The sequence below is a fragment of the Lonchura striata genome, chromosome 2, assembly GCF_046129695.1.
Source record: "Lonchura striata isolate bLonStr1 chromosome 2, bLonStr1.mat, whole genome shotgun sequence".
In the NCBI taxonomy this organism is placed as follows: Eukaryota; Metazoa; Chordata; class Aves; order Passeriformes; family Estrildidae; genus Lonchura; species Lonchura striata.
Window position 1 is genome coordinate 17,272,110 of NC_134604.1, and position 22,156 is coordinate 17,294,265.

The following is a 22,156-nucleotide window of genomic DNA, read 5'->3' on the forward strand; positions in this document are numbered from 1 at the left end:
TGCCTGCCAAAGCTGGGAACAGCAGATTTGCTTTTCCCAACATCCAAGTGGGCTTGGAACTCCACAAATAAGAAGAAAAGCCACATCAGCAAATTGAAGAAAGTAACACAGAAACAGCTGGTGAGATGCATAAGCTGGGCACTTGACTCATCTTCCAACTGTCTTTTTTCCCCTTCCAGCCATAGAAAGCTTGATTTCTGCTCTGTCCATGTCATCAATCTCAAATAACTTTCCAAAAAAGCATTTTATTCCATACTGCCTTGAAGGATTCAGGTGCAATGACTCTCTACGACCACAAACACCTACACAGATCCCAAAATGATAAATGGGCTTCATGATGCCACATTCCAGCTGCATCTTGTATCCCTAAATTGTGATTACCCAGAAATTTATGGAAAATGTTCTCATAATCCTCACACCTCATCTTTTTTAACTGGTACTTAACTGATCCAAAAGTCAAGTTGAGCTACAATACTACAGGCCTCAAGAGAACTGAATCTGGCTATTTACAGCAGGTTTTTTACCTTTCAAACATTACTTAAGGATAAAAGATGTGCACACCAATGCATTTCAAGCTCTAAGCCATTCCCTTAAAGACCAGCAGGTTTTTCTGTGTACAGAAAACAGATCTACAAACTGAAAAAGGTTTTATTTACACCTTGCTTATTTTCTCCTGTACTTCTTAGTGAGAGATGGTCACATACTTCATCAGCTTAACTACAAGTAATCCAAACAACATTATTTTCAGGTGACAGCAAGCTCCAGCACCACTCTGAAGCACAGCCAAGTGTTTTGATAGGTTGTTATTCTGAAAATAACAGTGTTTCTTTTGGGGAGTCCAAATTCACAGCACCATCGCTAAGCAACTATTTCTACAACTGCTATCTACCTAGGACACAAAACAAGGAGCACAGGAGGCAAACTAGGACCTTCAGAAGGGCCAAATGAGTATGAAGATAAGCAAAACTGTGTTAGCAGTGCAAAGTGGAGTGGGGTGGGAAGGCTCAGTCTGCACAGCAGCCAAACATGTCCTTCAGGAGATCTGGATAGAAAAGTACAGATATATATTACATGTATAATTACACAGTATCAATCCCAGGAGGAAAAATGAGATCATGTGGAGAACACACAACTTCATTTGTTGTCAACCCATAAATGTCATAGAGCTACAGGCTTTTGAAACCAGTACAACCCTTATGATCTTGTGTTTGCATAGTTAAAGCAGCAGAAAAAAACCCATTGCTAAAAAACATGCTTAAACAAAATGCTGATTACCTTGAGCACATGACTGCTGTTCACACCAGGCCAAATTTACACAAAACAAGTAAAAAAAAAAGAAACCCTGGGGACAAACTGTTAATATATTAACTTACTCTCATCAAGATTATTTAAACTATGCATTGTTGAAAAGAAAGTTTAAGAGAAAAGGAGCAGAGCCCTTTACATACTCAGAACATTGTCTGCTTTTCTGGAGGGTTCATCAGCTCAAAGTAGGGGAGAGGTTTTGGCAATCTCCCTACCCAAAATAATAAAATCTGCAGAAGTCAACACTAGATATCTAACACATAAAACACATGTGATACAACTATTGCACAGGAAAATTCTTCATCTGCTCTTGTCCTCTTCCATTTCCTACTAATTCATACCTTCCCCATGGAACATGAAGCTATCACCTTGTCTGCACTTAACACAATAAATTCAACATACAGTAAGGACAGAGACAACAAGTTAAGATAAAAACTCAAGGGTTGAGCAAAAGTAAATGTCTTTTCAACCAGTCAACGTAATCAAACATGGTTGTCATTCCTTACAGTTGTAGAAAATGCCAGACTTCCAGAAACATTTGCTTCATCTTTTACTGGCTCCACAATTTTTGAGAGATCATGAAACAGAGAGATTATTGTAAGAATGTCTGACAGTAAATAATACTTCAAACAGGACGTTTCACTGAACGATGAAACAGGAACAAAGTGACAACCGGGCATCACAACTCTGTAAGATGGCAGAAGACAACTGTAGTGGTAAGTAAAAAAGTTGGTGAAATGAAGCAGTTCTATATAAAATAACCTCTGGGCTGTCTTTTAGGCAGCAGCAAGTGGCGTGGCCGGAATACACCAAAGGTAACTAATGTTCCCTCCACACCTGCCGATGAAAGCAGCCAGGAAAAGCAACCTGTTGGTGCTTGTCACTTTGCAAGGCACACCTAAAGGGCTTGCGAGGAGCACAAGAATTCCGGGCCCGCATCGACAAAACGCTGCTTTTCAAGGGACAAACCCCTAAAAATCCTAGAACACCCTGGTCTAATGCGGTCAGCGAGACGAGAACTGTTCCTGAGGCCCTTCTTGCCCCTCTGCCTCCCTCCGCCACGCAGGCGAGGCCGCCCGGGATGGTTCTGCCCGCAGCACCGGGGGCACCACGCGTGTCCCGCAGCCGCCCCCGGCTCTCCCTGCCTGCTCCCGCTCCCGCTCCGGCCGGGACCCGCCTCGCCTTCCTTCCCTTCCCCCGGAGCCTCCCTGCCCGCCCGCCCGGCCCCGCTGCCCCGAGCCGCGCCCCGCTCCCCGCTGCTCGGCCCGGCGGGCCCGGCCCGGCTCCCTCCGCCGCTGCCCCGGCGCTGTCCCCCGCGCCGCGGCGCTCACCTGGCAGAAGCGACGGCAGTAGTACTGGCTGCGGAGCAGAGCGGGCAGCCCGGCCGGGAGCCCCGGCGCTGCCAGCGCCTCCAGCTCCTCGCTGAGCCGCTCCGACTCCTGGTCGCTCTCGTCTTCCGCCATGGCGGCCCCGCCGCCCCGCGCGTACCGAGCGCCCCCGCCCCGCCCCGCCGCGCCGGAAGAGCCACCCCCGCCGCGCCGCCGAGCGTCCGGCCACGCCCCCGCCGCTCCGCGCTCCCATTGGCCCGCCTGCCCTGCCCATCAACGCGCCTCTCACCTCTGGCTCCGCCCCTTCGAAGGAGCGCGCTGCCATTGGTGGAAAAGTCTCGTCGTTACTTCATCCCCGTCTCTCCACTGGCTACTCTCCCCGTCTGTCAACGCCCCCCTCCGCAGCCGCCTGCCCGATGCGCTGTCCGCTGAGCGCCACCGCCCGCGCTCCGATTGGCCGGCGCACGCCTCTATCAGCGCACTCGCGCCCGCCCCCCACTTTTAATTGGGCGCAAGCCTCGCCCATCTCCGCGGCGAACCAATCGGCGAGTGACTTCCGGTGGGGTGGGCGGGGCCGTGCGGCTGCGGCGGAGCGGCGCGTCCGGCCCGGCCCGGCGGGGCCCAGCGCGGAGCGGCGGCGGCAGAGCCCCGGGGCGGCCCCGGGCGCGGGCGGGTAATGGTGCCCGGCACCGCGGATCCGCGCGGGGGAAGGAGGCTGCGGGGCCTCCCGAGGAAACAGCCGCGCTGCGGGGAGGGGCCGCAGCCGCGGGGCCTGGGCTGTGCTGTGCCGTGCCGTGCCGTGCGCGTTGAACCGCGCGGGGCACAGGGCGCCGGCAGCCCGGGGCACGAACCCGGCAAGGAACGCACCGAGTGCTGGTCCCGCCCGCTGCGCGGAGGTGCAGACTCGCTGCGCTCCTCTCCCCGCGGCTCCGGTGCGGTGACAGCGCTCACGGCCGGAGCCCCGGGGCCGCCGCCTCGCCCGGAGCGCCCCGGAGAGCGGAGCCCCGAGGTGGGGAGGCAGCAGGCCTCTGCTAGGAAACCACGCCAAAATTTGACAGTCCCACCCCCCCACCCCTCCAAAAAAAAAAAAAAATTCTGTGTTCTGCTGCTCTCAGAATCCTGAGAGATTTTGCTGCAATAGCACTACAAATTCCTGGTCTGGTGGGGGAATATTTTTTTGGCCTTTCAGAAGCCGAAGCAACAAGTTTGTGTTCGGTTAGGACTTGTTTTCCGCTTGATTTCAGGAAATGGTTGCTTAGAATGACGAAGGTTACATCGATGCTGGATAAAGATTGTTTATCTTTGGATCAGCCTAAGACTTACAGGTCTGCAAAGCCTCAGTGAGGACAAATAGAAATTGGCTAGGAAAGTAGCTAATACCAGTATCTTTGTTTCCATTTTTTTGCAGAGGCTTGTAATCTCTTCATGTAGCAATAGCTTAAGAAAAAAAAGATAGTGTTGAAGACAGAATTCTCTATTTCTTTAGTTCCAGGGTGAGTAAAAACCATTCTGGACAGCAGAAACTGTATTCAACCTTTTTTTTTGTTTTTTTTTAATGCTGCAACAGCAAACTGGGTAAAAATAAAAATAAATATGGAGAAGAGTACACCCGGAGGTATCTGGATACTTAGAAGAAACATTCTTGCCTTTTGGGTTTTTTTTGTTTGAACTTTTTTTTAAGGAAAGGGGTAGTTAATGTGATGACCATTAATTTTGCTCAGAAATCCTCAAACCTGAACAGAGCTATTACTTGAATTCAACTTTACTTTAAAAAGGCGTTAAATTATCTTTAGTTGAAATTTGCAGTAGCTACTTCATACCTCAACAACAAAAGGACACAGGTCGTGTGTGATTTCAGAGCACTTAACTGGGTTATTGCCTGCTTTGGTGACATGGTCTAGTTTAAAGTGATGTTAAACCTTTTTGAAAATACAGTTTCTTATTTTGCATAGATGCAATTCTGTGTTCCCATTAGGCTGTTCCAGCAGTAATTGCAGTGACAAAATTATTTGCTTTAAGCTCCAGGTTCAATCTAGTAGCTGTGGTTTAAAAACCAGGGCTGTTTCCAAACAAATGCCGGCAAAGCTTTGGTTTGGTTTTGGTTTGGAGTTGTTTTTTGTTGGGGGTTACTGGCTTTTAAAAGTACCCGTAAAAAGACAGTAATGGTTTTCTTGCTTGCTATAATACACAGAAAAACACTGACTCAACAATTAAGAAACTGAAATATGTTGAAAATGCTAAGAAGAAAGTACCCTTTGTCCTAAAGTGTAAAGGATAAAAAAGGGTCTTCATGAAAAGCAAAAAGTATTTTTGTTTAAGTGATTAACAGAGTGAGTTCTGTGGGTTCTGTTGAGTCACCACAATATTGGTGGCATGAGGATAACTTCAAACATTTATTAAAAAACACGTTCTACACTTACAATCTAATACCTTATAAAGAGACATACATGTCCACCACAATCTTAACAGATTAACAGTACATAGTATAAAAAAATCAAACAGAAAAAACCTCTCACCACATTAACAAAACTCTTACAATAACCCAAATAACAAAAAACTCTCCTCATAATAAACCTAAAACCCAAACCAAAAGTGTTTTACTCTGACCTACAAGGAACTTCATTCTCCCAATGAACTGATGAAAAGCCTTTTACCAGCAGTGTCACAAACATGTCTAGCGTGTGGTATTCTAGGAGTCAGCAGGTGCCAGGCTGTTGCTATAGGACACGTGAGAGCACGACATGAACTGTTGCTATTGCAAAGGTGGAAAAGAGGAAGTTTATTTTCTGACTCTAGCATTAATACTTTTCCAAAGGTGACAGTGGATTGGAGGGTGAATGTGCCACCTCTCCAATGACATTGGACAAACTACTAGTACATCAAGTTTCTCCACTTCTATGGAGGAATGTAAAACAATAGATTGTTTACAGAAAGTTGTGTGAGAAAGTTCTCTACAAGAATGCAAACTCAGAAGGCTTTAGAAAATCTTAAGAATCAAGGCAACACCAGGCTGGATGTTGAACGGACTCTTGCTTTGTTTCCCAGCTTTGCGGGCCGGAGGCAGTGATGGAGCGGTTCGGGGTGAAGTCGGCGCCGTCGCGGAACCGCTCCAAGACCGCTCTGTACGTGACCCCCCAAGACCGCGTGACGGAGTTCGGCAGCGAGCTGCACGAGGACGGCGGGAAGCTCTTCTGCACCTCCTGCAACGTGGTGCTGAACCACGTTCGCAAATCCGCCATCAACGACCACCTCAAGTCCAAAACGCACACCAAGAGGAAGGCAGAGTTCGAGGAGCAGAATGTCAGAAAGAAGCAAAGGACTCTGACTGCCTCCCTGCAGTGCAACAGCACTGCCCAGACAGAGAAAAGCAGTGTGATCCAGGACTTTGTGAAAATGTGCCTGGAAGCCAATATCCCCCTGGAGAAGGCTGATCACCCCTCTGTGCGAGCCTTCCTGTCCCGCTACGTCAAGAACGGCAGCTCCATACCCAAGTCAGAGCAGCTAAGGAAAGCCTATCTGCCTGATGGCTATGACAATGAGAACCAGCTCATCAACACTGAAGACCGTTGAGAAGAGAACTGTTTTCATCCTCGTCGTGAAGTTTTACATATTGATGGTGTGGTTTATTTTTATATCCATGCATATATACAGTGTTACATATTGATTTTACAAGCTATTTTGTATTCTTGTAGAAATGACAATCTACTCCTGAACTTAGCGGTGTGCTAACCCTGCTGTAGACTTCAGAGCTACACTGACAGTAGAGCTCGTGAGGAATATAGGGAGCATCCCTGGCATACACCTGATCTCTGTTCAGTCCAGCTGTAAATGAGGCTGAGAAAAAGGCACTTGAATAGAGGACCCCACTTCACAGTGCATCTAAGAAGACAGTGTGATAGGGATTGCTACTCGTGGCAGTGGATTGCTGTGTCCCTGAGTGACCAAGAAGAGGTGCTCCAGCTTTGAAATACAAGAAGCTCTAGGATGGTTAGTTAAAATATCACTGCTCTGTTGGGGGAGGACTATTGCAACTTTCTATTCAAGCTTGGTTTACGTTTTGAAACGGGAAACTTTTTTCTTCTAGAACTCTCTCTTATGCTGTTTGGTGCAACTGTGGATGTATTCATTATCCAGCTTAACCAGCCAGTCTCTTGTACTGATCTCTGAACTCCACTATTCTCATAAGGCTGGGAGTTCTGCAGGTTTGCCATGTGCTTTTCTAAAATCACCGTTCCTTTGTCTTGGTTTCACATGCCCCCTTCAATTTCAGTGCCAATATTTGAAAGCTGAGTAGACAAACCAGTAACTGAGTGTGACTTGCAGTGCAGCTGCTATCAAGTGAAACTTATGCTGGACCAAGTTCTTAGCAGAGAACGTTAATGTCTTTTTCCTACTAGCAGGACTAAGCTAAATATAAATTGAGCATGGCAGAGGCACTAAATTGAGGAGTTGGGAAGGTTTTTCTTTGTGCACAGGAGAAGAGGCTGCTCCATCTTTCACTGAAGGTCCTTTACACCTCTGGCCTTGTCATCAGCCTTTCAGTCAAAGGAGGTGAAGTGATTAAAATAGTTTTTAAATCATTTACTGCAAAGACTCTTCAGTACTTGTAAACACAGGTAGGGAGGCAGATACACTTTGAACTTATAATTGAATTACAGAACTGGGCTGTATTTCTTACTCTGTGCCATGGCCATATCTGTTGGACTGGCAAAGAGCAAAATGGGAAATTGAAGAATTTCAGTAATACCCTCTCCAAAATCTAGTAAACAGTTACTAAGCTATTCCAAACTATGATGCCAAATAGTTCACCTAACACAAATGTTCCATAAAGGTTTGGAATGACATGAGGGAGTACTGTGCAAGGTGCTGGAATAAATTGAGCTCTGCCTGTTCTAGATCTCCTGGAGATGCTCTGGCTTTAGACAGGTGCCAAGCATCTCCTGGGGGCACAGGAATCCTCCCTCTCCATTGGTACGAATGCATAAAGATGCTTTAACTCATGAGGGTGGAGCCAGTTGTGCAGGTTCCCTTCCCCAGCAGGGTTTCGCAGCAGTTAATTTACAGCAATACCAAGGAATTGCTGAAAAGACACAAAATAACCAGATTGTTTGGGGTTTGGAGCTATTTCCCCAACAGTCTCCTTTGCTGGCTGAGACTTACATACTTAGTAACGACTAATTTTTTGTGCAATTAGTCTGCAGAAATGCACTTCTGTTCCATGTTCTGCTATGAAACCTGCTGGAATGAATGTACAAAGTTAAAAAGCAGAAGGTTTCTTACCTATGTGCATCAATCCAGGGGTACTCAGCCCACTGCTGGTCTAGGACTTGAGACAGAAAAAACAGTAGCAACTTTTTAATCTAATCCTAGAGATCAAAATATGCCTTCCTAAATATAATTTTTTATTGCACAAGCTTGGGTTTAGCTTAAAATCCTTAACTGCCTTGGGCTAGAACTGTTTAATAAATCTTCTGAAGCCAAGTGAAAGGTAACTGCCAATAGCCTTTTCTGTCCTGACAAGAACTGAAAGTATTTTCTCACAGCTGCTTTTTCCTTACAGTGAAACAACATCCTTGCTTTAATTTTTAATCTTTCTTGAAACCTCAGCAATGCTAGCTTAGAATTGAAGCAAATGGAGAATAATGGGATATTGAGAAAACAAAAGCAGCTAGAGAAGTGGGATGATCAAAAGGTAGGAATTTTGGCTAGTTCACTCAGTTTTTGCTAACATGGGATTTTTCAGGTTGCACCCTGTAACAATTTTATATATGAATAGATACTGTTTGTTCTTCCCTTGACTGACAGACATTTTGAAATGCTTTGACTGACAGACATTTTGAAATGCTTCATGGCAACATTAAAGAGGCTCCTGAATAATTGAAAAAAGAAAAAAAATCAAGTTGCTTTCAAATTTACAGTTTTACATTAAAATGAAACAATGTTCAAGTGTAATTTACTCAATTTTCAGGACATTGCTGTCTTAATAGTATATTTTCATTTAAAAATAAAGCCACAGTATTTCTCAGGCTTTTTTAAAAATCAGGACATTGATCCATTGAAACAAACATTAGTAATGGAGTAAAGCTATGAAAAATAAAGCACTTCCAGGTAGTCTAGAAAGAATGAATAAGTTTAAAATCATGAACTTAACCCAAATCATCAAGACACTTTTAAAGAAAGTATGAGCAAGTGGTTGCATTCTGTCATGAAACAGAGTCCTGCAAACACTCAAATTCAGAACATAATTTTGCCAGTATGGCTGCAGTTGGATAAAACATAACTTTCTTTTAATTGCTGTTGATCTCAGGGAAGATTTACAGCAGAAGTTTTCTCATCAATCTAAACCTAAAGAATAACTAAATCCTAGTTTTGAGGCTGTGATGGAGTTGTCTGAACAGCCACCATAGGGGATTAATTTCTTGTGCAAGAATGTATTTCCTGTACAGAAGAAAACTCTCAGAAGTAAAGGGAGGGTGGTAATAGTGTCAGTTTTTCACTTTACATCCAATTGTAAGGACAAGCTCTAAGGGAGCTTTCTGCCATGTGGTTTTAGGAATATATTTGAACTCTAAAGGTAATAGGAAAAAAACAAGAAATATTTTCTTCTCTGACCAATACTTAATCTAATTTAGCCAAATTAGCTAAAATTACTCCCAAGCATTTTTCTTGAAACAACACTTGCAAAGAGTAAAATACAAGCAGGAGCATTCTCTGTTGTGTGACTCGTTACACAGACATACCATGCTAGTTTCAGCTTGCAGGTTCTTGAAAAAGCAGGAGCAAACTTCAAAATGTTTAATCATTTTGAAGCCTGTCGATTGGCAGGTCCCACGGGAAGGTGAAGCATTCAGCATAATAAAAGGGAATTGATTTTCAGTGGAGAGAGAAACTAGTTCTGAACAGTATGGGATATTCTTATGATAGAAGGGCTGGCTTTAGCCAGAGCCCACTTTAGTAATTCTGTTGAACTGAAGAGTGAGATGCTCCCTGTTGGGTTTTGCAGAATAATGAACTGATTTTCAGGAAAAAGGAAAAAAAAAAAAAAAAAAAAGCTGGAAGTTTGGTGAGGAAAATCTCTATTTATATTTACATATAAAAAGAGGCAAGGCTCACTACTGTTGCATTCACATTGTACTGACTGCTACTTACTCCGTGTAATTTGAGTGCTTGTTGTCTTTGTACAATTTTAAAGTCGTGTCTAACTTTCAAAATATTTTTATTTTAACAAAGTTTCTCACTGTAATAGTGCTGTTAAGAGTTTAGTCTTTTTTGGTCTAATGAAGATGCTTTATTTTTGTTTTGATGGTAGGGATGTTTTGTTGATGATGAGTGGCCGCAGAAATGGTTTTAAAAAAACAAGTCATGAACTTATGATTAGATACTAGAGTGAGGCTGAAGATACCTGGGTCCTGCAGTGCCATAAGACTTCCTGTAGGAACAGTAAGACCAGAGTAAGTGATTTACATTTTTATATTAAAACAATACTGAAGAGAAATACTTTACATTGTAAAGTTTTCACTTGGTAATGAAAAAAAGGTCTCTTTAAAAAAGAAATAAAGGTATTCCTTTTTTATAGAATTTATGCATAATCTCTTATTTTACCAATCAAGTGGATTAAGAACCTGTGGTAGTTCCCATAGAGTGGTGTAAGAAATGGATGGGGACAGGAAAATTTAAGGAGCTGCTGCTGTAGCTTAAAGTAACATCAGATATTGAAGCATTTGGTTGATTTACCTCTGCAATGACACTGAAGTCTGTTTCAGGACTGGTTATACAAAACCTGTTTCCTGTCAATTCCTGATTTTCTTCATGGTGACAGAAATTCCCTAATAATGCCTTCTGCTCCAAGTGAATACCAGGTGGAAAGATTGTTGTGCATTTTGACACTGCAGTAAACCATTTGTAAGTACAGGATCTTGTAGCTACCCAAGGCCTCAGATCTTTTCAGGAAGGGCTTCTGCAATATGGAAGAATCCAAAAGGGTCACAGTTTGATCCCTCTCCCTTGGGGACCTCATGAAAATTGAGCAAATAACATCAACCCATCAAAAATTAGCACCAAGTGTGGGTTTGTTTGTTTACACATTTCTTTTCCTGAATTCTGACCTGTCTTGACATCTCAGGATGATCAATGATAAATTCAGGCAACCTCTCGACTGATGAATTTATGAACTATTATTTTCTCATTTTCAGTAGTTTCCAGGTCACAGCACATTAAGATCAAGTGCTTTCTGTTGTGAAATGGAAAAGCAGAATAGAAATAAACATACCCTTTGTAAAATTATCTTGTGTGGACAATTCGTGTGAAACAGCACATGCACACTTGCAAAATAAATGTACCAGCCAGGATTTCTGTGGAAGCTGATGCAGAACAGGGTGAAGCAAATATTTAAAGTTCAGTAATTAGGCCATGCTAAATTCTGATGGTACCATTTTACCTTTTTAACTGAATCAAGGTAGTTCAATCCATATCCAGGATGCAGTAGGATCAAGTACACACAGCTTTCAGGCCACAGTGATACTGATGATTAGGTCTGACATTTGTTATTTGCATAGGCTGAAGGAGAGACAATCTCTGACAGTTCTGCTTTTTTTTTTTCCTTATCCCACCACTTTTTTTACAAGGGGTTTGGAATCTGTGGCTTGTGTGGCCACCACTTTCAAATCTAGAAGCACATCTCAGGTAGAAGCAGAAAGTGCAGGATGAGAGTTGGAATACAGAGAGCTACTGCAGCTCAGCTGAAAATACTGTTCAGTAGTTCTGTTCAGAGCTGGGAGAAAAGTATTTAGGGATTTCAGAGCTCATTAGGAGGGGTTTGTATATTGGTTTTCCTCAAGTGGTTTTTTTTAACCTGTCCTCAGTGTACAAAATAGCTCCAATTCAGCATTTGATTTCACTGCAGTAACTGACATCTTCTCACCTTAATTCTTCTATAATTAGCTTTAAATGCTTCCTCCCTTCCCTTATTTCTGAAGCCTGTCATTACCTCAGAACAAATCCAACAAGAAACCCCCAAGTGGAGCTTTAACCAGCTCTGGACACAGTGAACTGAACCTCCTTGTGAGAGCACCCAAGCTCAGCCAACAATTCAGGACTTGGCTCAAGAAGTGTGAAGGCTCAGTTCACCTCCTGAAACTGAAACTGCTGAATGAAAAGGGAGAGGCAAAGATTCTCATGTTGTGAAGGAGTTCCATCAAAATGAAGGAGCTGACCCCTCCTCTTATAGGGAATTACAGGAGTAAAGCTGCAGGGGCCACCTTGGCTGGTGCAGCAGCAAATCCTGAGCTCTGTAATCACCAGTGACAGGCAAGGAGCTGATGGGACACTGGAACACTGCTGTTCCTTTAAGGCACTAAAACCTCCTTTACACAGTGTTAAAATTTTCAGCAGACTTCCTGGAGCCCACTCTTGGATCGTTGTGTGTCACTCTGTGGTTTCCTGCAAAGAGGAAAATGCGGCCCCAAAATAGAACATTGGTCTTGTGAGAAGAAAAAACTGAAGTGGGACAGAAAGAACATTGCATAGATTATGGTTGGGATTTTCTTTTCACTTGCATTCAGTAAAATAGCAACAGCAGTGACAAAGGGGACTGAATCAGGTAAAGAAAGTTTCTATTTATAGCAGTCCTCAGGTCTGAATTTCATCCCATGTTTTTGGAGCTTTTTCCTCCAAAATAATCATATCTAATACCGAGAACTATGCTAGTTGTGTTTAAATAGATTAAGTTCTTTGAATTCAATTGCACTGAATGAGAGTTTTTAAATTATTAAGTTAATGAGTTACTACAGACAGTGCAAATCAGTGCTCATCTGGTGACATCTTTTTCTGCCATCTCCCTTTCCTAATTATACAGTTTAGGATTAGGACTCTCAGTCCTTACTTTAACAAATACTTATTTTATATTTATTTAGCATTTACTGTCCCTTGAAACATGCATTTAAAGCAAAACTATACTCTTGCAGTGTCTCAAGTCCATGGACTGAGTTAAAAAAACAAAATTTAGAAATCTCAATTACCATTTGGAGATCGAAAAGATCTCATTTATATCTTAATAATATCATAAAAATAGAATGGCTCAAGGTGGTAATTATGTCTCATCAAGAGAAAAGCTTCCCTGAATAACCAACTTTTCTCTCAGAGCTGGCTATGGATGCAACCACCAGGTGTCTTCAGTGCAAAAAAATGCAATTTGTAGTAGGAGTGTTTTCGCTCCAGTGGAGCCCTGCTGTGTGTGCAGTTCCACTCAAGGAGTTTTCTTCCATAAATATTTTCCATTTACACTGGATTGGAATTCTTGTCAGGCTTTTTCAGTTCCTCACAAACATCAGTAGGATTCTTCTGATAATCATACACTCCAATCAAACACAACATTTTTGATAGAAAAAAGAAATCCAAACACAACATTTCAGAAAGTTGTTCCATTATTTTCTCCAAAATATTAATCTAGGGAAAAAATCCTGGTAATTTAGGCTTTGGTAAGCATTTCCATCATAAGCAGAGGTGACAATTGCTATATATGAAATTCCTGTTTACCTTCGATTTAGTTCTAAGTTTATGAAGAAATTTTGCACAGGCAAAAGTTTTTGGGAAGGTTCAGGTAAGTGCTTCAATGTCTTAAAAATACTTATGAAAAAAAAAAAATCCCAAAGACATGCTGAGAAAGGAACAGACAAAATCTGAATTATTTGTCCTTATGAAGATGCTGAGAACAAGCAGCAGAAAAAAATCATCCCTTACAGTGCAGACTGTTGTGTGAACAGTGAATATTTTCAACTTCTTAGTGTTTAAAATCCTGCTTTGCATCCCTGCTCTCTGCTATCTTGCTTCTTGTAAAATCAAATCCTCACCTGCAGGAGCATCTTTCAAGAAACAAAAAAATCTGCAGCTTTGTTCATTAGTCTATGAAGGGAGCCAGGACCCAGAGAAGGGGAGATGTTTTTTAAACCCTTAGGATCACCTTCTCTTTCCAATGCCCGGACAATAAAGATTTCTCCAGTTACGTTGATAAAAAAAGAATATTCCTGTAGATTCTTCAGGTAACGTTGGCTCAGAGCAATTGTCAAGTTTACAATATGATGTGGCCTCATAATTAAACCTGTCTGTAGCTATTAAACATTACAGGTGGAGAACAGAAACCAAAGCAGTGCTCAGTGCACCCTGGAAATAATGGGTCTTATTTTATTACTATAGCAGACCCTCCTAATTTGACTGAAGAGGATGATAATAACTGAGAAATATTCAGTAACTGACTAGATAAGAACTCCAGCACCTGAGGACAAACTACTTTTGAACCATGGCGAATTTTTTTGGTAGCATTCAACCCTGAGCTTGAAATCTGAAAATCCTACTAGCTCTAGATCCAGTAGGCAGTCAAATTATCCTTCATTTGACAGTGTATCTGCAATTATTTAGCTTAACCACATCTAATACCCAGCCCACTTTCATCTTTGAATGGTCACAGTTTTTGAGGAAGAGGCTCTGCTAATTTGGACTGATGTGAGGACTATACTATGCCCAGTATCCTCCTGTGATAAAGCACTGCTAAAATCACACAAATTACCACAAATATCAAAATAATGTTTATAGGAGCATTACACAAACAAAATTTTTGCATGTCAGTCTCTACAGAACCATGATGGAAATAATTTTTTTTTTTAAATGTAATTCCATCTTATTCCTTCTAAGCTTGTTTGGTTTTTATTTTGGTCAAAAGTAAGCTGGGAATTGAAGCCAACTTATTTAAGCTTTGTGTCCACAGACAAAGTTATTAGAGCCTCAGAAAACCCTCCAGTATACACCAGAAAAACTACACTAGTGTTTCTTTAAACTGGGGGGGGGAAAGTGAAAACTACTAAAATTCAATTTCTATTTGCAAAGTTGCATTCCTCAAAAATTCCCAATGGCAATATAAATACATACAATTACTAAAATAAAATTTTCCATCATTCCTTGAGAAGCCATCTCTGAAGTTCATGGAAGGTGTTTAATGAACTGCAGAACTGTTGTGCTCATTACAAGGGATTGAAGAATTAGAGATTCCTCCTTAGCTGCTGCTGGAACATCTTCATATGTTGGAAGAGATGAGAAGCTCAGTACCCTGAGTAGCACAGCAGCAAAATATTTGACAGCTATGTGAGAACAAGTGAAACAACTCCTAACTCTGCCTTCACATTTTCCATTGTATAAAGTGCCACTGTATATCCATCTATGCACTGATCTGAACTTCCTCCAATGCTTTTGTGGTGAACTCTGAGCATCTGTGTATTTTAACCAGGCTCTTTCTTCTTCTCTGAAGGTCAGAGGGATGTGGAAGACTGTTCCTTAATCAAGGCCAAAGTGATCCGTGCTGAGAACGCTGATCCTGGGAGAGGAAAGAACTTTTTAAGCCAACAGGACACCTTAACACTGCTGCTTGTAAACTTGCAGTTTGTTGTGAGTGCTGATGATGTACAATGATCCTGGTCCTGACCAATGACAACTGAAGACTACAAATTAAAAGTGATATGTGTGCTTGGCTTGTAGAAGTGAGACTCTCTGGTGTGTGACATTGGTTATGTCAAAGGATATTAGATCATATAATGAACCCACTGATAATATGTTCTCTAGTTCAGGTCTTGGGTTCATATCTTTCTTGATGTTTTGCTTGTATGAGTAAGTTCCTGCCATTAACAGAGGGCAGATTGCATTCACTTCGGTGTTTACCAACTGACAGCTCTGTGTTCAATTTTCTTCATGCTTACTACCTGTCAGGTGAAGAGACGTTATCAAGATTTCCTAAATCTGAGGATTGTCAGCATCTCTTGTCCTGCTTGCCTGGAAAGTACTTGTGTGCCTTTTAAGCCACTTTTCTTCATAATTTCCAGAATTTCATCTGCAATGGAAAGTGCAGTGTTTACAAATGAGTTGAAATTGGTTATAGAAGATAGTTCTAAAATATCTGTCAAGCTGTAAAGCAAAGTTTAAAAACTGTCCTCCTACTCTTTCAGACAAAAACTTTTATGCAAAATCATCTCCCACCAAGCACAAATAAAGCTCACAAGTTACAAACTGAGGTTCAGTATTTTTCTAGAATTCTGTCTGAATTCTAATGTATGAATCCTCCTAAACTTAGGAGGAAGTGAAATTTGTAGCATCTTCTCAGAAAAGCTGCCTAATAAATCAGGTGTGAAAAATAATCTTGACATTAAATGACCATTTGTGGCCATGAAGCATTAGATCAGAAGGAGTAAGTCCAAATCTTTTCTCTGCACTTGTAAAATGAAAGACATCACATTTCCCACTAAGCTTTTTGGTTAACACCACCATTCTCTTCCATAAGAAAGAACTGGCCTGGCATCATTAATTAATTCAGATTAATTAATCCACCTTTCAGACCTGGAACTGAACTCCTGCAGACCCACTGGGGTCCCACACACTTTCACTTTCCAAACTAGCCTGGGGAGTTCTTAGTTTTGATACATTTGCTTGCATTTTTGGTCTAGCTGTGATCAGCATTTTGATTTCTACCATATAAACCTGGTTTGCCCATTGGAATGTTAAAGGACAGTGATCACCTGGATTATTTTCTTTAATTGTGACCAAGTAGAATAATCCTCCTGGTGAGAGCAGGTCTGGTACTAATGGGAAAACCCTATCCATTACTTCTCTCCCCTGTTTGCCCCCAGCCCAGGATGCCTCTATTCCACAGCTTTTCACCTAGGAAGAAGGAAAGCAAAGATTGTCATAATACAGAATGACAGAATTGTCACAACAACAGACAGTAGCATTACTATTTTTACTGTGTTTTTGAAAACTTTCCTACCTCTTCAGAAGGTGTTACCACATATGGTGGGTTAAACAGCAGTAGATCAACCTTCCCATTTAATCTTGGGGATAATCCTTTGACCTGTAGGTGAAGTTGATGATTGTGTGGGGTTTCTTTTTGGGAACATGAATAATGCAAATGTTTCGTAAAAATACAGTTACATAGTACAGTTCCTCAGCCATTTTAAATCCCATTTATTGTGGCCTGCCTACATCATCTTTTATAAACATATAAAAGGGTTAAAGAGATGAGAAAAATTAGCTTTTCTCCATATCAAATTTTGTAAGAAACTAAAGGTAACAACAGTAAAAAAGTTCTAATTAAATCAGAAAAGGTTGAGAATGAAGAACTGCATAACTTTAGACAAAGGGCTATGATAATCTCAGGCCACTATAGAATTCTTTGTCCAGCCTTTCCAAACTGTATCTACAGATTTATTTAATAAATACAATGAATTCTTAGAGTTTAATTTTGAATTTTAGAGCTTGAGTAGTTGGTTGGGGTTTTTTTGGCAGTGGGTGATGTTCAGAAGTCCCTTCCAACCCTAGCTATTGCATGACTCCATGATCTGCAGTAAGTATTAAAAAATTACACAAACTATGAAGGAGATACTATTGAAACCTCCCTCTTACCAAGTCAGTGATGACAGGCTGCAGGTGAACATTGTTAAGGAGAGCTGTCTCCTGGGTACAGTAAGCTGCCATGGGATTGATATCTGTGCATCTGAAAGGGAAATATTACAAAGCATAAGTTATAGGCTACTGTACCTGGAAGTTTAACCCCATGAACCACAAGCTAGTTTACAGAATCACAAAATATTCTGAATTAAAAGGAACCCACAAGGATTAAACCCAGCAAACACAAGTGTAGGCTTAGTAATGTGTCTAGGAAATGGGAAAATGGATTTCTAGTCATAGCACTACTCATTTGTTATTCAACTTGAAGTAAATAATTCAGGCTGCATCATAAGCTCAGAAATACTCAACAGGCTCTCTCCTTTGATTTATGTATCTATAGAATTGAGAAAATAATAGTTTTTAAAATGTGAAAATTATAAATATGTATGAGAGAGCTAAGCATCCTGGGCCAAACATCCTTTATTATTGCATGCAACAGTTTAGATGCTGTTATACTTACATGTACAGTGCACTGGGTCCAAGGATGGAAGAAGCCAGAAATGTTGAAACCACACCAGATCCAGATCCTATTTCAAGGCAGATGTTGACTCTAAAGCGAGAACACTCTGGATGACTTTTGTTTGTAACAGATACAGAATGGGTCAAGACAGCATAATAGAACATGCTGTCCTCCCAAAAACGCTGAAGTACAGAATCACAAAATATCCTGAGCTGGAAGGGACCCCCAAGGATCATCCAGTTCAACTGCTGGCCCTGCACAGACACCCCAACAATCTCACCCTGTGCATCCCTGGGCGCACTGTCCAAAGCCTTTCTGAGCTCCGTCAGGATGGTGCTGTGACCATTCTCTGGGGAGCCTTTTCCAGCACCCCACCAGCCTCTGGGAGAAGAACCTTTCCCTGATATCCACCCTAACCCTTCCAGACACAAATTCAGGCCATTCCTTCAGGTCGCGGGGAGCAGGACCATTGCTGGCCCCACCGCTGCGTCTCGTGAGAAAGCTGCAGGGAGCGACCAGGCTGGGGAGGTAAGCGTCCTCAGCTTCCCCTGCAGCCCCTCTGGAGCTCCCTCACAGCTTTAACACCCTGGTGCCAGCAATCCCCCTCAGCTTCCCCCGCAGCCCCTCTGGAGCTCCCTCACAGCTTTAACACCCTGGTGCCAGCAATGCCCCTCAGCTTTCCCTGCAGCCCCTCTGGAGCTCCCTCACAGCTTTAACACCCTGGTGCCAGCAATGCCCCTCAGCTTCCCCTGCAGCCCCTCTGGAGCTCCCTCACAGCTTTAACACCCTGGTGCCAGCAATGCCCCTCAGCTTCCCCTGCAGCCCCTCTGGAGCTCCCTCACAGCTTTAACACCCTGGTGCCAGCAATGCCCCTCAGCTTCCCCCGCAGCCCCTCTGGAGCTCCCTCCAGCTTTAACACCCTGGTGCCAGCAATGCCCCTCGGCTCGCCCCTCCCGGCCCCCCTGCCCGCCCTGCCGCACCGAGCCCCCCGCAGGCTGCCCGCGTCCCGCTCCAGCGCATCCAGCAGCAGGAAGGTGTCCTCGGCCGGCTCGTAGACGTCCCGAAAGGGCCCCCGCGGGCCCAGGGGCCCGCACCGCGGGGTGGGCAGCGCCATCCCGGCCCGCATCCGGGGGAAGGGGAGGGACAAGGGCAGGAACGGGGCGGGACGAGCCCGCGCTCCGGCGGCGTCTCTGGGTGTCTCGGGTGTCTCGGCGCGGAGCTGCAGCGCCTGGTGGCCTCGATCCGACATTTAGCCCCTCGTTGTGTTTAGTGTGCGATCCCCGCCGCCGGTGCCCCTGAGGGCGGAGGGAGAGGGGCGGTACTGCTCCTGCTCCCGATTTCGGTGCCGGCTTCACAAATTGTGTTCCCGTCACGGAAACGACCACAGGGAGTCAGCACAAACCCGAAGGAAAGAGCTGCTGAGGAAGCTTTTGAAACCCTGACATTGATATACAAAAAAGCTCTGTTCTCTATTAATTAAAGGACTATATTTCTGTGATTGTTGGCCAGCAAGACTAGACAGCATCCTTATGGACCAAGGATCTGAACTTCAGCGCCACAGAAACACAGATTGGTTGGGCTTGGGCGGGACCTTAAAGCTTATCTCATTCCATCCCTGCCATGCCAGGGACACCTTCCACTATCCCAGGCTGCTCCAAGCCCCATCCAGCCTGGCCTGGGACACTGCCAGGGATCCAGGGGCAGCCACAGCTGCTCTGGGTACACTGTGCCAGGGCCTGCCCACCCTCACTCAGTAAAATAATTTCTTCCTTATATTCACTCTAAAGCTATTCTCTATCAATTTGAAACAATTCCTCATTGTGTTATCCCTCTGACCCCTTGTAAATAGTCTCTCTCCATCTTCCTTGCAGGCTCCCTTCAAATACTGGAAGGCTGCAATTAGATTATTCTGAAGCCTTTTCTTTTCCTGGCTGAACAATCCAAATTCACTCAGCCTTTCCTCCCAGCAGAGCTGCTCCATCCCGCTGACCATCCTGGTGCCTCCTCTGGGCTCTCTCCAACAGCTCCAGGCCCTTCCCATGCTGGGACCCCAGAGCTGGAGGCAGTAGTCTAAGAGAAATGAGGCTCTGCAAAATTAACAATTAAGGGAAAATTTCAGGCCACAGTTCGAGTTAATAATTTTCTCTACTCAGCAAAACCCTCAGACATTCTGATCAAAAGCAGAAGAAACAGCTGAACAGATTCTAATTCCCATTAAATGTCTGTGTTGGATTATTAATGCCCTGAACACTCAAATTCTGAGTGACTGTCTTGGTCAATGAAGGAAAAAGGTGATGTTAACAAAGTCTGTACAATCAGATTTCCAGAGATTAATATTTACAGATCCAAAGATGAGGCTTTGACTCAAGGATTGATTTTATCTTGACATGGAAATGAAACCACCAAGCTTTATCTTAAAATAGGCTTATTGCTCCACTATCTTAAAAATGCAATTATAGAAATTCAAAAGTTCAGAAAATGTCAGTTTCCAAAGTAAATTTATTCAGGCACCTGATCTTGTACTAATATTACCTTTTAATGTAAGATGTTACTTTCTCTTCAGGAGACAATGCCAGCTTTTTTTGGCTCCAAAAGAAATCTGGTAGATGGTCCTTCATTTCATCTGTCTTCCCAAAGTTTTGCTGCTGTGCCAGAGAAACAAGTACTTGTAAAACATATTAGGCTTCCATAAAATTCCATTCCTCTGGCCAAATGAAGTCATGTTAAGAGGCAGAATTTTGCACTGTGCCCATATTAGGAAAATTAATTCTTTGGATATATTTTTTTAATCTCTCCAGGTGGTCAAGCTTTGGAGTGCAGTACGAGAAATGACTTCACCTCCTTCAGCTGTACTACTTATTATTTTTGGCTGTTTCATACTTCATGAAATCTGGTTAATTCTTATTGGGGGCTTTTTAAAATACTTCTAAGTCCTTGTGGGTGCATTTTATAAAACATTTATTTTTACTGCTTATATAACTACCTACCTAAAATGTTTTTCTTGGTAGACAACTGTACTGTTTTTGCCAAAACAGATTCTATTTCAATTTTGGGAAATTGTTGGAAAGCTGATATTCCCATTTTTCAGTGGTACCTGTGCCATGTTATTAAACTGGGCTTTATGGAGATGAAAAATTGACCTTGACAGGAATCATAACCATTTGTTTACACTAAGCTGTATGGCTTCATCCCATCTGGAATTCAGTGCCATGCCTCTCATGCAGAATCCTTAACCCATTATTTCCTATCAGCCCTCAAAGGCTTCCTCTGTAAAATTCACAAACATTTCACAGAAGCATCTCCTGGAAGAGCCCCAGGCCCGTGCTGGACCTGGGAATTCTCCTGTTTGTTGCATTGAGGAAGTAGAACCACCAGGATAACTGCAAAGAGAGAACTGCTAAGAGAAGGCTGGAAGAAACCTCATAATTTCTTTCTTCAGCTGAACAAGTATCTTCCTAAAAGTAGATCATTTTTTTCATCAGAATTTCTAATTAAAAGATAACACTTTAGTGCTCTAATAATTAGAAACCTTGTGGATCCTAGCATAAATACAGAGGGGGTAAGTTTTACACTCAGTCTTCTGGCAAGTATGTAAACTTAAGCGATTCTTTTCACAGGTTTTCTTGGTGGATTTGCAGGCAAAGAGAAGTTCTCATCAGCCCTTGTTCTGCTTGACTAAATAAAACATGCTCTTAAAATGTTCCTGTCACAAGACATTATTTTCATTTCTCTTACCACATTTCTAGACTTTCTGCATATGGATTCAAGTCTGACTTCACCCTGAATGAAACTGGCACAAATATTACAGTTAATATCTTTTGGATGCTTTGAATCATTTACAAGCTTCATTATCTCTTGTAGAACTTTTGTGGTTCATGCCAGGCTCATGGTTGCACTTGCTTTGCAGAAATGTATTTTGCCCTTTTGTGATCAGCTGGCCTTCCTAAGTTTTCCTCAGTAATTTACAAATGACTGACTGTAAAGCGAGAATTCTGTAGCATTTTATTGGTTTAAATAGTTCCCTTTTTGCATGCCTATTGCTCACAGTCTGATAATTTCATTTTCAATTGATGTCTCCTGATTTCTTGTTGTCATAGTGATGCCAAGGATCCTGATAAAAACACTAAGCACAATCAGCCCCAGGACTGAAATTTCAGGAGTCACCAGCAGTGACTGAATCTGTCACTATTCCTTTTCAGTATAGTACATGACTAATTTATATTGAATTTCTTGATCACTTCATGCTCCTGCTGCCAATTCCAGCTTAGTTCATTCTTTTCCACATAATATCACATCTTAAGCTGCATGGGAGCCTAAGCAGATTCATTTTTGGTGTTTAAAAATTGAGACAGGCTCTGCAGTAGAGTAGCAAGGTGTCCAGCCTCTGCTCCATGGCCAAAATCATCACTCAGCTGTTACTCCTAATTGTTATCCCAGGTCAGTGGTACAGAGGTCCTGCTGTTTTCCTTCTTGTCCTCTTGCACACACGTCCTAACTTTTTTGCTGTAGTATTTAATATCTTCAATGGAAATATAGAATCATTAAATGGTTTGTGTTAGAAGGAAATTTAAAGATCACCGCA

The 22,156-nt window shown here is 42.6% G+C and overlaps 3 protein-coding genes across 6 annotated transcripts in view; 1 reads left to right on the forward strand and 2 right to left on the reverse strand.

The window, feature by feature from the left end:
• Nucleotides 1-2,795, reverse strand: part of ZNF654 (zinc finger protein 654) — a 30,259-nt gene extending 27,464 nt beyond the window's left edge. Inside the window, exon 1 of the mRNA XM_021550206.1 lies at nucleotides 2,637-2,795. Coding sequence (XP_021405881.1) covers nucleotides 2,637-2,768 — 132 coding nt within the window. The 5' untranslated portion in view covers nucleotides 2,769-2,795. The remainder of the gene's footprint in view (nucleotides 1-2,636) is intronic.
• Nucleotides 2,796-3,234: 439 nt separating this feature from the next.
• On the forward strand, nucleotides 3,235-10,916 carry CGGBP1 (CGG triplet repeat binding protein 1). The gene is made up of 3 exons (XM_021550201.3): nucleotides 3,235-3,306; nucleotides 4,042-4,126; nucleotides 5,679-10,916. Exon 3 carries the CDS (start codon nucleotides 5,700-5,702, stop codon nucleotides 6,201-6,203), a length of 504 nt encoding a protein of 167 aa, XP_021405876.1. The 5' UTR covers nucleotides 3,235-3,306; nucleotides 4,042-4,126; nucleotides 5,679-5,699; the 3' UTR covers nucleotides 6,204-10,916.
• Nucleotides 10,917-12,159: 1,243 nt separating this feature from the next.
• On the reverse strand, nucleotides 12,160-18,838 carry HEMK2 (HemK methyltransferase 2, ETF1 glutamine and histone H4 lysine). 4 transcript variants are annotated; one of them, XM_021550197.2, is made up of 7 exons: nucleotides 18,555-18,838; nucleotides 17,575-17,664; nucleotides 17,070-17,160; nucleotides 16,435-16,518; nucleotides 16,187-16,328; nucleotides 15,377-15,504; nucleotides 12,160-14,994 (listed from the first exon to the last, which is right to left on the reverse strand). In XM_021550197.2, the coding sequence occupies exons 1-6, from the start codon at nucleotides 18,821-18,823 to the stop codon at nucleotides 15,398-15,400; spliced, it is 783 nt and encodes a 260-aa protein (XP_021405872.2). In that variant the 5' UTR covers nucleotides 18,824-18,838; the 3' UTR covers nucleotides 12,160-14,994; nucleotides 15,377-15,397. The 4 variants fall into 4 exon arrangements, with proteins under 4 accessions (XP_021405872.2, XP_021405871.2, XP_021405867.3 ...); XM_021550196.2 differs by having other exon boundaries at nucleotides 12,160-15,504; XM_021550192.3 differs by having other exon boundaries at nucleotides 13,037-15,504; nucleotides 17,575-17,688; nucleotides 18,555-18,699.
• Nucleotides 18,839-22,156: the final 3,318 nt, after the last annotated feature.